This window comes from Watersipora subatra, chromosome 6 (genome assembly GCF_963576615.1).
Source record: "Watersipora subatra chromosome 6, tzWatSuba1.1, whole genome shotgun sequence".
Lineage (NCBI taxonomy): Eukaryota > Metazoa > Bryozoa > Gymnolaemata > Cheilostomatida > Watersiporidae > Watersipora > Watersipora subatra.
The window spans coordinates 51883435-51898988 of record NC_088713.1 but is presented as its reverse complement, the minus strand read 5'-3'; the positions used below and the strand labels follow the sequence as shown (position 1 = coordinate 51898988).

The following is a 15554-nucleotide window of genomic DNA, read 5'->3' as shown; positions in this document are numbered from 1 at the left end:
TGACGAAAGAACTGTACGTACAGTTCTTTGCTCGGGTTTTCATTGCCTTATCATTCATTCATTGCTTGGCATTCAGTAGTTGTTTCTAGCGATAGTAGTAGGAGCAGTAGTAGTAGTGTAGTACTAGTATATAATTTTCCACATCAAGCGCGTTGATTTTTATGTGTACTCGTCTTCGCGTGGCCGGGTGAAGGTCGGAACGGCGAAACGCTGTGATTGGCTGTTGGTACCGACAAAAATCGTTTGATCGTTGCAATGTAAAGGGGGAGTCGGTGTCGGCGCCCACACGTGAAATGTCTGAGGTACCTGTCTGAGTCGGGGTATTGGCACCTAATCGGAGTCGGTGACGGCCAGTGTAAACGCACCATAAGTAACAGTTGTGTAACAGAAGAGTCTCATAGTGGTAGCAGTACATAAACCATGTTTATATTGTTTTAGAATTAGCCAATCAGAGGGAGGAGTTAGTAAAGTCTCAGCAGCAGATTGTAGCCCTTCAAGAAGCAGATAATCGCAAGACAGCAGGTAAAGTTTTTACACACAGTTCAATTCGTGTTTGAATTTTAACATCCACATTTTTACTGTTCATCAGTAACATCACGTATTCATTTACCTTCATGCGTACAGCAGTATATGAGCTATGATTCTATTTTTGTTGTAGCATTGGCCAATCAGAGGGAGGAGTCTCAGCAGCAGGTCGTAGCCCTGCAAGAAGCAAACAATCAGATGACAGCAGGTAAAGTTTTTACTCACAGTTCAACTAGTATTTGAATTTTAACATTCATATACAGTCAAACATGGATAACTCAGTTAATTCTATTGGTTAACGATCAAAGGGAGCCAATTGCTCAAATCTGTTTTTATGGTCGTATGAATTCCGTCTAAATTGTATTGCTATACTTAAAAGATTAGACTGCAGTTTTTACAACTCCAAACCATCTATTTTAAACATACCCTAAGTCTGAAGGATGATTTACACAAGGTGGTTGTGAGATTGTACAATTTTTATAGATAGAGATGAATAATATTGTTGCTTACAATAGATACTGATAAATATTTGTTCCTTTAGATATGGCTGCCATGATGGAGAGACTTAACATACTAGATATTTATTTGCGTACTCCTACTGATACAGACGAGACAGGAGACCAGCTTCATGAGCCTCTGGGCTAATACCTTTATCTTTGTTTAATTTAAATCACTTGTAGTTCTTGTTTAAGATTTATAATTAAATACAATTTTATATTTATACTTGTTACATTTTCTCCTCTACTCATCTAGCAGTGATTTTTATAAACACATCTGTCCATCATTGAACTGCACTCATTCTATATAATGCCACCTGCATAGCTTGGCAAAATTCCAAATAATTTAGACTGGCATAGATTAACATATGGTATTCCCTACTCAATGTGAACCCTTCAATGCTTTAGAGCTGGTCTTACTGCTACAGCTGGCCACATTTCTAATATTAAATATCAACAGTGCTGCCAGGAGATGTGATACTGTAGTGCTGATAGTCGACTGATGACAGATAGCCTTAGCATTCATGTCTGATATGTAACAGATAGCCTTAGAACTGTCGCTATCAGTAAACCTTAACAAAAAGGTTCAACATAAACAGCAATGATTGGCTAATATTGAAGTGAACTGGTTACAACAAGGTCAAACATCTTCCTCAACCAGACACACTGGTAACGAGTATTGTCCAACATAACCAAGTCGCCTATTGACCTAGTGTATAGACAAGCAGGTGATTCAAGTAAATACCATCATGTGACTAGGAATGAGAGAACAACTACTTGTTTCCAATATTGTGCTAGTTTATTGTTACCAGGTCACACAGTGCTGTAGGGGCACAATCTTTTATAAATTTATGAGATTATTTGGTAATAATACTCTCAGGTTGATAGGAGACAAGTCTTGAAAAATGAACTCCATTTAAAAAGATGAAACTAATGTCAATAAAAATGTCACAGAGGCCGTCTCAACTGTGTCGCTGAATGGCAAAAGTACTTTGTTGTATCTTAGCTTTAGAACCTGGACAAATATTTTAAAGGATTTGCTTTTTTATACACCAAAGTATTCTCATGGAAGTAAATAGTTCATAGCTATACTGCACATTCATATCTTCCAGGAGTGCTACATTACCAGAGGATAGGTATTGAGAGGGTAGATTATGGTTAAATTATGAATCCTACAGAGATTGCTTGCATATGTTTAGCAGTGGTGACTGCTTGCATGGGCAAAGCAGGCCTTTGCATATACATAAGAAAGAACAAACATACCTGCAATGTGCCTATTGTCCTTACAGCTGTTGCACTCAAAACACCACTAAAGGTATTATTATAATCTAGACATCCCTATGTTATTTTACTAGCAATCCATAGCAGGCTCCCAGAAAGCTATTCACAATTCTGACTATCTATTCTGTGAGGACAATAGAAAGTGATTAATATCTAGGACCAATTTATTGACATAATCCTGCTATTGTGTCAACTTTGTCTAGAGTAAAGACTACTTTGCGTAACGTTTTTTATCTATTAGCTCAGCGCCTAGCAACCAACAAACAGACCGGCAAGTTTGTTGTCATGCACTGTGAGAGAAAAGTTGACTCTTTCTAACCTCCATGACTAGTCCTCTCACATTCAAGAGCCAGTCATCATATAGTAGAGTACGATAGTAGGCAGTCTAGAGAGGATGTAAAAACTTGTGTAGGCAGACATGACAGGATGTGGTGTCATCGAAGCTGTCACATTTAATATACAACTGTTATACTATTCTCAGACTAGAGCTGGAACGAGACCAAAGAATGCAGGGTCGGGCCAGACTCAGGGTCAGCAATGACGGTCAAGATCGAGTCGGCCAGGTCCGCACGCATGATTTTTTATTCATTTAAGGTTACGAGAGAGTTCTATTACAGCTTAATGTTGTGACATCAATAACCTAAGATAAAACAACCCATTATCACACCATTCATTATTATTATATATTATTAATATTATATATTTTGTGGCTTGGCTTATAGATTCAGTCTACAATTTATGGCTAGACATTGTTGGATCAATGCTATTCAATGGGTGATAGATTAATGGCATGACTTTGGCTAGTGTTTTTATTACAGATTTTATATTCAACTGCCATTATAATCAACAAGAGATTAGTTAAGAAATACTTTACAAATATAGAAATAGATAACCCAGCATAGTGGAAAGCATAAAACCCATCACTTCCCTAAAATTCTGGTATTAGTGAAAGAAACTAAAAATAAGATAAAATAAATTTGCTGGATTGAAGGTTCTTAGACACGCTTTTAAGTTCCTCAGGATGCCTTTCTTGTAAATAGCTCAATAGTATTGAGGTGGACCCTTCTTTGTAGCTTAACTTGCTTTCGCATTTTGTACAATTAATTTGGTATTTCTCTTTCTTGACTGGCTTCTTCATGAACTCCCAGACCACCAACATGTGGATATTTTCTTGCTGAAAAATGTTGTGAAACCTATAGCTCAAAGACTATTGTCGCAGACATAAAATATAGTCTTGAGTCACCTTGTTTTATTTCGCCTGGTCCTTTTGCGCTAGGACTAAGCGCGGCTCTATTTCAATCACGCATAAAAAACGATATACAATCGATCTCGTTTAGCCATTAACCTACCCGTGTCTCGGTATAAGAAGACCCGAGGGTTGGGTGACCCGATCCGAGAACCTCTGACCCGGTGAGTCAAGACAGAGTGAGCTACCCGTGCCAGCTCTATCTCAGGCTCGAAAGTAATTTTTATGCACAAAGTTCTTTTCATAGTTTAGTGCTCAAGTAAACCTGTGCCCTTCATGAGATAGACTGAGTTCCTATAATTAAGACCTTATGTAGGTAAATAAAACGAGCCATAGAATGATCTTTTTATGACGATTTCAACTTGAAAGTAAATTTTTATTTCAGTTTATAAATTTATAATCTGAATTAATATGAGAATCTGAATCTTTCACATGTTTTTTATATAAAAGTCTCATGAATACAACCAAGCTAATGTCTATAGAATACGGTTTGTACTCTACATTTAGCATATCATTTGTTGGCTTCACAATATATGATATGACAGAAAACTACAGTAATATGTAATATACTGCTATTATAATAGGGGTGTATTGTGATGTCTGAAGGTGTCACAATACAGGCTAGACCAGCAGTAAACCATTAGGTGGGCGATTAGCAAGGATCATATAATGTTGGTCTTCTAAGCGGAATGTCGTGAGTTCTAGTCCTGTAACAGTCGATCTTGTTTATATATATTTGAAAAAGTCACAATATAGGCTAACCTGGCAGTAAACTGGAAGGTGATCAATTAGCGCAAGTCGTATAGTGTTAATCTTCCCAGCGAAAAGTTGAGATTTTGAAATCTGTCCAGTTTGATTTTTTATGAATCACTCCCCTTATCGTATATATATTATTTTGATATATTACTAATAGTAATATAGCAATACTAATACCATGATATATTGCATTATTTTTTATGGTTGCAAGACCAAAAGATCAGAGTTACATAATTATAAGAAATTTACTGCCTATTAGCTTTCCTTGGTAACATTTACTGTATTAAAACCAGATTTCTACAAACAATTAAAAAATTTTTAAATTCTCGAGTGAAGAGTTATGAAAGCAGACCACCAGACCTCAATACGTTACCTACAGTTTATTAAATGGAAAAAAACTGGCTCACTTCAACTAACGCTGAGCTCAGTTGGCAATTGAATTGCCTCAATCTCAACTAAATTAAATTGCCTCAATCTCAACTAAATTAAATCCTGCTGTGACTAAGAATGAGAAAACAACTACTGCAGTCATAACTTGACACCTGTGTACCCAAACATACAAGAAAATCAAGATACTAGCACTATTTGGACAAGTTTCTTCTTTGAAATACAAGTAACCTTTGAGATACGAGCGTACTCGCCAGTTCCCGATTGCCTGTATATAAGGCCAAGTATGCAAGAAGTCGCAGACTCTCAAGAAGTTTGAGAACAGCATTGCTCATTCTTTCTCCTCAAATCAGTTTATCACAGTTTTTAACAGGTTAGTTAAAGGCTATAATGAACGTGAGACAAAAAGAGCCAAACTAAAAACAGATAATAGAAAATCAAGACAACAAAATTATGGTAAGTTACATAAAAGATTAACACTTAGCTTTATCTGTGTGTTTAGTCTAAATCCAATTAAATTCGACGTTTGTTGCGTTGTGTCACAAAAGTTTAGTGTTTTTAAAGCGTTAGCCTCCAACCGGTCGTTGACACGCGATCGACGCTAGCTACTAAGTCTGTCTAGAAGACAAAAACTTACAGCAGTGTACATAGCAATGTTACATTTTGTTGCAAATGTTAATAACTAAATGTCTATTTGTTACATTGTAAGCATTGGTACTAAATTACAGCTGTTAAAAGCACATTTTTGCTGTAATGCATGCATTCTGTTTTATGTACCTCTTCTCAGAGCATGGTAATGAATTAGTTTGTATTTAATTATTTTATATAGAAAATGGTGCCTTGAGACACAAGTAGATTGACGTATGATTTCAGTGAAAGAATGCAATAAGATCTTTTTTGAAGATATGCCTTTAATTAATTTAGATAATGTGTTGTCAAACATTTCTAAGGTCACAAGCCTGTGTAGGGCTACAAGTCTTATAGCTATGAGATAATTCTTGAACAGTAATACTCTCAGGTTGGGAGAAGACACGACTTCAAAAAAGAAAGATGTAGCATCCATTTTAAAATTGAATTGTTTATAGTTTTTCCTTTTAAAAAGAGTCAAACCATGTCAGTAGAACTTTTACAAAGGCTGTTTCATTTGTGTCATTGAGTGACAAGAGAACTTTGTTGTACCTTAGCCTCAGAACTTATAACCTATTTTTTAAACAAGTATTCAACCAAGTACACCAATACAAAAGTGCATGGCAAAAATTTTTGGTATTATAACAGTGCATCAATATAGAATGAAAGAATCAGTATTGTAGCAGTACAAAAGTATATGAGTGTACTACTACTACTACTATTAGTATTACCACTACTATTACTACTGCTGCTACCGCTACTACCACTATTACTATTACTACTGCTACTACTGCTGCCGCTGCTACTATCACTACTACTATTAATACTACTGCTACCACTACTACTGCTACTAACAGTATGATAACACTACTCCGCAACAACCCGTTCTTCCATGTCAGTTACTATAAACCATAGGAATAGCACACAAGATGCAAAATAGTTTCTAACATAAAACTTCACAAGTTTACCAAAACTCAGGAGTTTTATGAATAAAATAAAACATACAAATAATAAGAAATTTAAAAGTTACCTAATACAAGAAAGAGTAACTTACATGTTGTGTGTACTTCTACCTTTGTACCAATTTTACACTTCCGTTTCACTTATAATTCTCTAAAACGTATCATTTAGTTGATTGTTATTTCCATTATTGGATTTGTATGCAATAATGTGTAATGTTTTTAAACTTATAATAATTCTGTATGGTTTATATTGTTTAATGCTATATATTCAAAGTACTTATAAAGTAGTTATTACAGACCTTTAGTATGCTGAACCAATTAAACCAATTACAGTGTATTCTTATGACAGTATTCTCTATAAACTAATAGTGAATATGATATATAACTCATATCTTACAACGAGTCACTTCATATGTTGAGGATTGACTGTACTGGTAATATTATACGGTCAATTATAAGTGCAGGGTTTAGGAATATTTACATCTCATCGTCATATGACCAGCATGTGAAAGGAACATAGCTAACATTTATATACACTTAAGAGAAGAAACAATGATATTTGCATACTCAGTCTCTGTAATGGCTGCGTGTAAATATATCATAGTTGGGTAAAATACAAGTATTATTGTGTTTTAAACAGCAAAGTACTATTTATTAAGTAAAACCATAACAGGCTGACGTCTGATGTAACTAGGAAAAGGTTCAGCAATACCAGTTGTTAGAAAAGCAAAGAAATGGTTTTAGAATAATGATACATTAAAAACGAAATACTTAATTGTGTGAATTTGTATAAAAATTAAGTATTATTAATTTCAAGATGAGTAACAAATTACTCATTGCCTAGCAACCAACCAACAGACTAATAATTACTATAAACACTTGATATAGTTGATGTGTACAGCTTGAACTGCACTGGGTCACTAGTCTAACTGGTAGTATATTGAAATACCAGAGTAGATATGTAACCACGTGTAGTGAAGCACAATGGTATCCTGTCATAAGCAGGTATATTTATACCTATCATTGAGATATTCTGGTAACAATATTTCAATAATGATCTACATAGAGGTCCACAGGCTATATACCAGAGGTTAGGCTAGCCATAGAAACAGAATAGACACCTACATCATGAGATATCAGATAAAAGGGTATTAAGCAAGCTGATGATTATATTTACATAACAGTACAGAGAGAACTGGAACAAAGTTAGAAAATGGAGGGAGTACAAAAGTGAGACAACTTCTTAAACATTGGTTAGACTTATGGGAGGGACTCAGCAATCAATTCAGAGGAGGAATAAACTAAACATTAGATACTCCTTTAGGTCACGAACTTCACCTATATATCAATACATCAATACATCAATATATTAATATACCTATAAATCAATATGTCAATATACCTATATATCAATATATCAATATATATATAGATTCAAGTCGGGTGAGGAGGTAGAAAAGAAAGTTGAAACTTACAAGAGAGGAAGCAGAGGAGTTCAAAAAGGTTGGGATTGCTGTAGACTGTGAGCCAATGAATAGTCATAACATGGAGCTGCTGGCATTCAAGTCAAACAGAGCACTGTTAAGGCCTCCTGTTAAAAGCAGATAACAAATGCATCTTAATGGCATTGTTAGAAACAGCAAAGACCTTGCTAAAGCATTCGAACAACCAATGGCTGCATGTGAAACATGAGAATTGGAAGTTATTTTACCAATAGCAGATAACTCCGGTTTTTATCAATATGGTATTTTAAGGGGAACAAAAATGTCCTTCTGGTAAAAACCACTCAGCAATTCAGTTAAATATCAAAATAGCTTTAGAGACTCTTAGAGGGTGTGGGTAACCTCTGTATGTTGAGATTGAAGATGTCTTAGTGATACTGAGTTTGTATACTTATTTACCTGATGAGAACTTGTTACCATCAGAACAAATATGTAGTCAGAGACAGAATTGAATACATTGACTTCTAACATACATCAGCCATGTTAGTATATCCGGGTACTGAGATGACCCACTTTATTACAAATGTATATTACATGTAAATGCTGAATTAAAAGGGTAGATTAGGTGCTGGAATTATGAAAAAAAACTCAAAATAATCTTTGGAAAAAAACGTTATGAAGAAATAGCCAAATTCTGGGCATGGCATAGGTATTAAAAACACGTTATAAATAGTGACAGGTAACGTAGTTGCCTACCCCTGCCATTAGCCTGACACATTGCCAATGACTAATTTGAGTAAGTTACTATCAGTATTGCTAAACATACTACTAAGAGCCGTGAGAGCAAGCTTTAGTGACATTACATAACGCAGAGTGCTAGGCGCATTATACTAATATAATAACACATGTCAACTAATTCATTCATTACATCTGGCTTAGCTTAATTGGTTAAGCTATTACTCGGTGAATGGGAGGTTCCGAGATCTATTCCCGCACCAAGCAGATCTGCCATTCTCAGATTTCAATAGCTATAGCTAAACACGACAGAGTTTTAAATTCATATGTATGGAGACCCACATTCCATCACAATGGTGATAATGCCTGACTCCCTATCTTCAAATGATATGGAAGTTAAAGCATAAGTTTGATTAGTTGATAATTACTGGAGGTAATCCTAGCTGAAGGTGTGTACCTAATCCAGTTCCATTTTCAACTTTCAAACATCTTCAACTATCGACTATTGATTATATTTATTGTTTCATCTCAGCATATCTATGCCAGTTTTAAACAATAGATGGCCACATAGAACCAAAATACAGACACTGCATGTGTGGTTTAGTCATGTGTCATCTAAAGAAAGTATTCAACAAGGAAACAGACTCCTCCAGTTACAATACTATAGAGTAACTTGATATGATGATAATGGCAGCACTACCTGACTACAAGTAGCTGTCTTTACAATTATTTCTAGTATCAAGTGTAAATATTGTGATAGAGTTCACTAAGAGGTCAGTTGGTATGAATGGTAAACAATACAATAACTCATCTTAATGAAAGTAATTTCTTGTGAAACAAGTGAGAGAACTAGTAACAAACATGTCTTCATATCCATATTTTTACCTTTATAATAATACTCTATAACAAACTTAAAAATTATCTTGATATAATTTGTAACTGAACCCAGAGATTTTAGCAGCAGTAAAGCATCCGCTACTAGCTTGACTAGCGCTAAGCCCCACAGCTTGGAACTTTCATCAAGTACTATCAGTAACAGCATACCTGATTTGCTGAGTGGTGAAGGAGGAAGCATATGCATTGCCTAGTGAGTATGTAGAAATCATGGCAGACGAAGCAGGTATTTACAGATAGTAACCTGAATACATCTCTCAGCTGTGGTGACATGACAAGTTCAGCAGGTGGCACTAACCAGCAGGTCCCGCAGGTAGATAGTAAATCATCAGCTAAAATATAGTGTAAAGAAAACTTGAGATAATATGAAATGCTAAAATTTAATTTAAACTCAGTATGTGTCATTTGTGTTCTGAATGTTTCAATAAGCTCTGGATATCCTTCAGATTGTACTTAATAAGGGTTCCATAAGCATTTTTATCAACAGTCTTTTCATAACTATGATATTCATCCTTCACAATTGACTCCCAGAGTTATAGCTGCAGAGTTATACACTATGTTTCCATGACTCACATAATTTGCATGATTCGAACAATTCTAATGATCCGCAAGTTGAGTTACTTTGCAGCGGGGCGTTTCAATGAACACCTGCCGACAGGGATTTAACCCCAGCCCCTGACCCCATAGGTCAAGTATTAGCCTAATTAATGACTATAAATAGCTAGCAGTTTTGTCACGCTAAGCTTAGCAGCAATCGAAAACCCCAAGAAATGCGATGCGCACGATCATTGGGCTGCGCACAATCATTCCGCTGTCATATGGAAACTAGGCTTAAGCTTAGCAGCAATCGTTCGGAAAATTGGGCATTGGAGATTGCACAAATCGAAATAAAAACAACTGAAGCGTGAAAATGTTTGTAATGTAATAGCCATCAATATTCTAATGCCATTATTCGCAAGTGCCGTTTCCATGAATCGCAAGCATGATGGATTCGATAAAGTTTTGCAGATTGCAAAACTCGCTTAGCTTGGGCATTCATGTTATTTCCATGACGCGAATAGCTTGCGGATTGGCTCAAATTTGCTAATTATGTGCATCATGGAAACTCAGTGATAGAGTTATAACACACACCAATAATTACAATAACATCACAAAGCAAGAGATTCATAAAACATCTAAGAATTAGGTAACTAAGAGACATGATCGACTGATAATAATTAAAATTACATCAAATTAAATGTTAGAATAATAAAATAAAATGTCAGGGCAAGTAAATTAAGCCTGATATCAATTGCGAGACACCGGCCCTAATATTGCGCAGCAAAACGCTTGTGACACTCGGCTTAGCAACTTCTGTTCACATAAAGCCACATCGACAATAACGGCATAAAAATGTTTGCTTACCATGCCACTTTAATAATGCTGACCTTAATCTGTACAGTGCATTTTGTATATAGCCTGCAAAGATCAAATACTGATCTAAGACCAAGTTTCTTAACTCTTTTGCTATGGTAAGCCGATGTATCGGTTTTCACGGTTATATAAGTATACAGACCGTGAGCCGATGTATCGGCTTATCAATATGGTTTTACTTTTCTTTTCATTGTGAATCTCACACATTAGCTATGCCAATCAAATGTTGTATCTCATGAAACAGCTTTGTTAGCAATCACATGTAGCCAATAAAAATCTTTTGGCTCAACAATTCCATTTCTAGCTATTTTTTCAAAACAGGAGACCAGATCGTTATTGTCATGGCATCAAGAGACAATATTAGACAAGTGATTAATTAAACAAGCTAAAATCTCTGCCTCTGAAGATGAATAGATATAGAGAACCTGAGCTCTCATGCACTATACTAAATTTGAATCTAAAAGACATACATAGAGACAAACAATAAAAGTTTGCTGTTTTTATATGTAATCATACACGGTATGAGATGGCATGGTATGAAATGGAGTGGTATAATATGGCATGGCATGAGATGGAGTGGTATGAAATAGGGTGGTATGAAATAGAGTGGTATGAATTATAGTGGTATGAAATAGAGTGGTATGAAATAGAGTGGTATGAAATAGAGTGGTATGATATGGCATGGTATGAGATGTATCAGTATGATATGTAATGGTATGATATGGCATGATATGTAGGGGTATGACGCGTAGTGGTATGATATGACATGGTAAGAGATAGAGTGGTATGAGATGGCATGGTGAGAAATAGAGAGGTATGAGAGGGAATTGTATGAGATGGCATGGTTAAAATGGAGTAGTATGAGATGGAGTGGTATGGTATATGATGTATGAGATGGCATGGTATGAGATGGCATGGTATGAGATGGCATGGTATGAGATGGCATGGTATGAGATGGCATGGTATGAGATGGCATGGTATGGTATGAGATGGCATGGTATGAGATGGCATGGTATGAGATGGCATGGTATGAGATGGCATGGTATGAGATGGCATGGTATGATATGGTATGATAAGATATGGCATGGTATGAGAGGGATTGGTATGAGATGACATGGTAAGAGAAGGCTTGGTATGATATGACATGGTAAGACAAGGCTTGGTATGAAATGTAGTGGTATGAGACAGTATGAAATGAAATGGCATATCGAGCAACAAGAATGAGCACATGCCTAAGTGTAGGTCATCATATGCCATCTTGTGAGACTTTCAGGTGAAAAGTTTGTTTTAGTTAACCATATCATAACCCTGAAGGTCTTGAAACTTATCAAATCAACCAGTGGATACCATTTTCTGAATAAGAGAATTATAATATTTGGGAAACCTTTGGAAGCACTTAAACCTCCCTAAGCTATAATATCAGGCTTTTAGAAAGGTGCAATCCATCCTGCATATCAACTACTGGGTCTGTTTCACTGTGAACTAGTCTAACACCTGGACAAATAAACATGAGCGATTCATTGATGTGGGAGACAAAACGCAATCTTGCTTTATTCTAGGAAAAATTTAACCTTGACAATTACTGCAAAATATATCCACTGAAGTCAAAAAGGCGCAGACTAGCATAAACATAGAGCGCCACAATATAATATAGTAAAAGATCTACACTCATTCTAGTATTGAACTAATGGGTGAAACATTGGATGAAATAAAAAAATGTAACAATTGGTAAACATCTGCTCACCTTGTGGCTGGTTTCAGAAGGCTGTACAAAACCCAGCTTATCTCCACAATGATCACCAACAACCATATAAGAGCTTTAATCACCTCGTCTATTGATTGGCGACTGCTCAGGCAAATCTCAATGGTGATTGGCCCAGCTTCTACAAGCAAGGATATAATTGGCTAGTTACTTTGTTAATGCTCAGTTCTAATACTTATACAAAGCATTTACAGATATTGTGATACAAGCATATTACTCATATATAAGCTCTTATTCTTAGGAGGTTGTAAAATGAACTGTTGTGTTTAATATGAACTATTATCAACAAAAACCTAAATAGGATGTACAATGGCTGACCAACACAGTATAAATACAACTAAAAAGACATCTATCATTTTTCTATATTGATTACAGGGTTCCCTCATTCATCACAGTTAATGAGGACCTGTACACTCATGATAGGTGAATGTCTGCAAAGTAATCTCAACCCCATATGTATTTTTGAAAGCTTTTTAACGATTTAAACGGTCTTAATACTTATCAACCTGGTTTTATAAGATAAAAAGCAAAATTATAATGTTATTAATACTGTATATGCGTAGAATCATTCAGCCCATACTCCCTTACTACAGATGTTATTGTCTGATTTTTCAGTCTAATATAATTACTTTTTTATTATTTGTAAATGAATTTATTTTTTACTCAAGTTCACTTTGTGCCTTTGAAGGTCAAGGACATTTAAAAGACATGAAGAAATATATGCACAAGCAATATGTAGGTTTATGCTTTACAAAATGTAACAGGAACTACTAAACCATGACTACTGCTATCACAGTGATCCTCATTGAGCGATTCCACTAGACCAGAGTATGAGAGAAATTCATGTATTTTAGTTTTTTAATTCATGCAAATAATCAATTTAATTTTGAAATAAATATTTTTATTCACGAAATACTGAGTCCTCAGAAGCAGAGTCATAAAATTGTGAGGAAACAACTACTATGAATCACAAGACAGTGATTAAAAATGTCTTCAGAAATGTCCAATGGCATAATTTTAGCACAGGACTATGGATAAACATCAACTAGGAGTTGTCCTCTCCATATCGACTTAAGGTTTAGTGAACAACGTATTACTATACAGATTAGGCAATGACCAGTACATGGATACAGTGAAAACTGTTTAACCTTCACCTAACACACTTGATATGTACGTAGTAGCCTGCAGGTCATAAATAGTGACCAAGATCTCAGGCTAGGTTTATTAACTTAACGCCTCAAATTAATATTTACTAGCACCCGTATATGTAATAATAAATTAATTTATATCTGACGAAAGGTAAGTAAAAAAAACTTCCTTCATAAAATGCCTTCATGTAATCACAAATTCAACCTTCAGTTCAAATTACTAATACATTTCATATTTGATATTTTTTATTTCCCGTTTTATCCAAACCTGTGACTCTAGAGAAGTCCAGTGTGTCATGAGAGATCATCAGGTTGAAATATAAATCATCATATTTCAAACTTCATCGATATTATCTCCACTTACTTTTTCTGTCATAAAACGCAGAGCATATGTATGTGCACAATTAATCTGAACTGCTAAAGAAGTTCTCGATTAGCGCAGGTTTTAGTGTCGATATAACAAACTGAATGTAATGAGATCGAGTCCCGTGAGAAGCAATCATCTACTTTGACCTCTGACTCTAACTTCGAACATACAGACAGAAAAAGACGGATTTTAATATAGTAAAAATTGCAGCATTTTTGCAGTTTCGTAAATGCAAAATCTTTCACAAATTATTTTTAATTGTGAGACATTCTCAATTGGAAACCAGATGGTATATAAATACTTCTGATGTATAGAGAAACCCAAAAATCACCCAATACATAGGATATTTGAAGGCACTCTCACCAAACATTGTCCATTATTAGCAAATGGTCTCTAATGACAGACCAAGTTTTTATTTACACATTATTTAGTAAAATGAGACTGATGTGATAATTTCATTGCTATGGCAACTTGTTTAGTTAGAGCGGAAGTTATACCTGAAAATATCTATTATTATTCAACGACACACGGCTAAATGTTATAAAAATCAAATAAAAGAATTTACAGAAATTCAAATTGCAGAAGCTATATCGTCAGACCCTTTAAAACACATAATAGGGATAGCCTTAGTGTCTAATTATGTAAGGGCTAGCCAAAAATGACATTTTAATGTTAGCTCGGACTAGAATTATGCTGCATTTATTTATTAAAATTATAAAATATCGTGTGCTACAAGCCCTCCATTATCATAAAGCTGCAGTACTATGAACAAACCTGATTATTAAGTATTTTCTTTCAGATCTGTAATGGTGAACATTTCAATTGTATCAACACAAAGAAATGAACTAAACAATTGTTTTTCCTCAATATCACATAATCCAACATAATCCAACAGTTTCTTACAATATGCATGCCTTGAGAGTAAATACAACGCGTCATATGGCTGGCTAATGGCAAAAAGTGCAGACAACTTCCAAACAGACACAAAAACACTAGCTAATTAATTATGCGATTAATTAAAATAATAGAGACAGTCTGATATGTGCCTACCAGCAAGGTCAGCAATCCTTAGCCGTGACTCTTTGAGTGATGTCAGGTTGGTTGGGTGGTTAGTCCGCCCTATGATTATGAGGAACTCTGAAATGCTCTGAATGACTCGAGTCTGTAGCTTTTGTATGATTAACTTTACCTTTGCTTATGATGCTATGAATAAAGTAACAATTAAATGTGAAAATGACTCAAAATACCGCACTATAGAATCTTCTAGAATTGTGAAAAAAGTGATCATGTTAAGTCATACATCTAATAACTTCATTATTGTAATTATGAAGCGAGTCACACTGATGATCAGTGGCACTTCACTCCAAAACTGAACAAAAAGAAGCACTTCAAAACAGTTGTGCAGCAAGAGGATCAAATCATTGACAGCCAGTTTAGTACTTCAACACAACCATCTTTTATCCATAGAAATGTTCATAAAAACCATGTTTCTCCGAGTGGTATTTACCATCA

The 15554-nt window shown here is 35.2% G+C and overlaps 1 protein-coding gene across 1 annotated transcript in view; it reads left to right on the top strand.

Moving 5' to 3' along the window:
* LOC137398346 (ankyrin repeat domain-containing protein 24-like) overlaps positions 1–15554 on the top strand; it is a 135767-nt gene that overhangs the window by 70827 nt on the left and 49386 nt on the right. The window contains exon 6 of the mRNA XM_068084454.1: positions 659–733. Coding sequence (XP_067940555.1) covers positions 659–733 — 75 coding nt within the window. The remainder of the gene's footprint in view (positions 1–658; positions 734–15554) is intronic.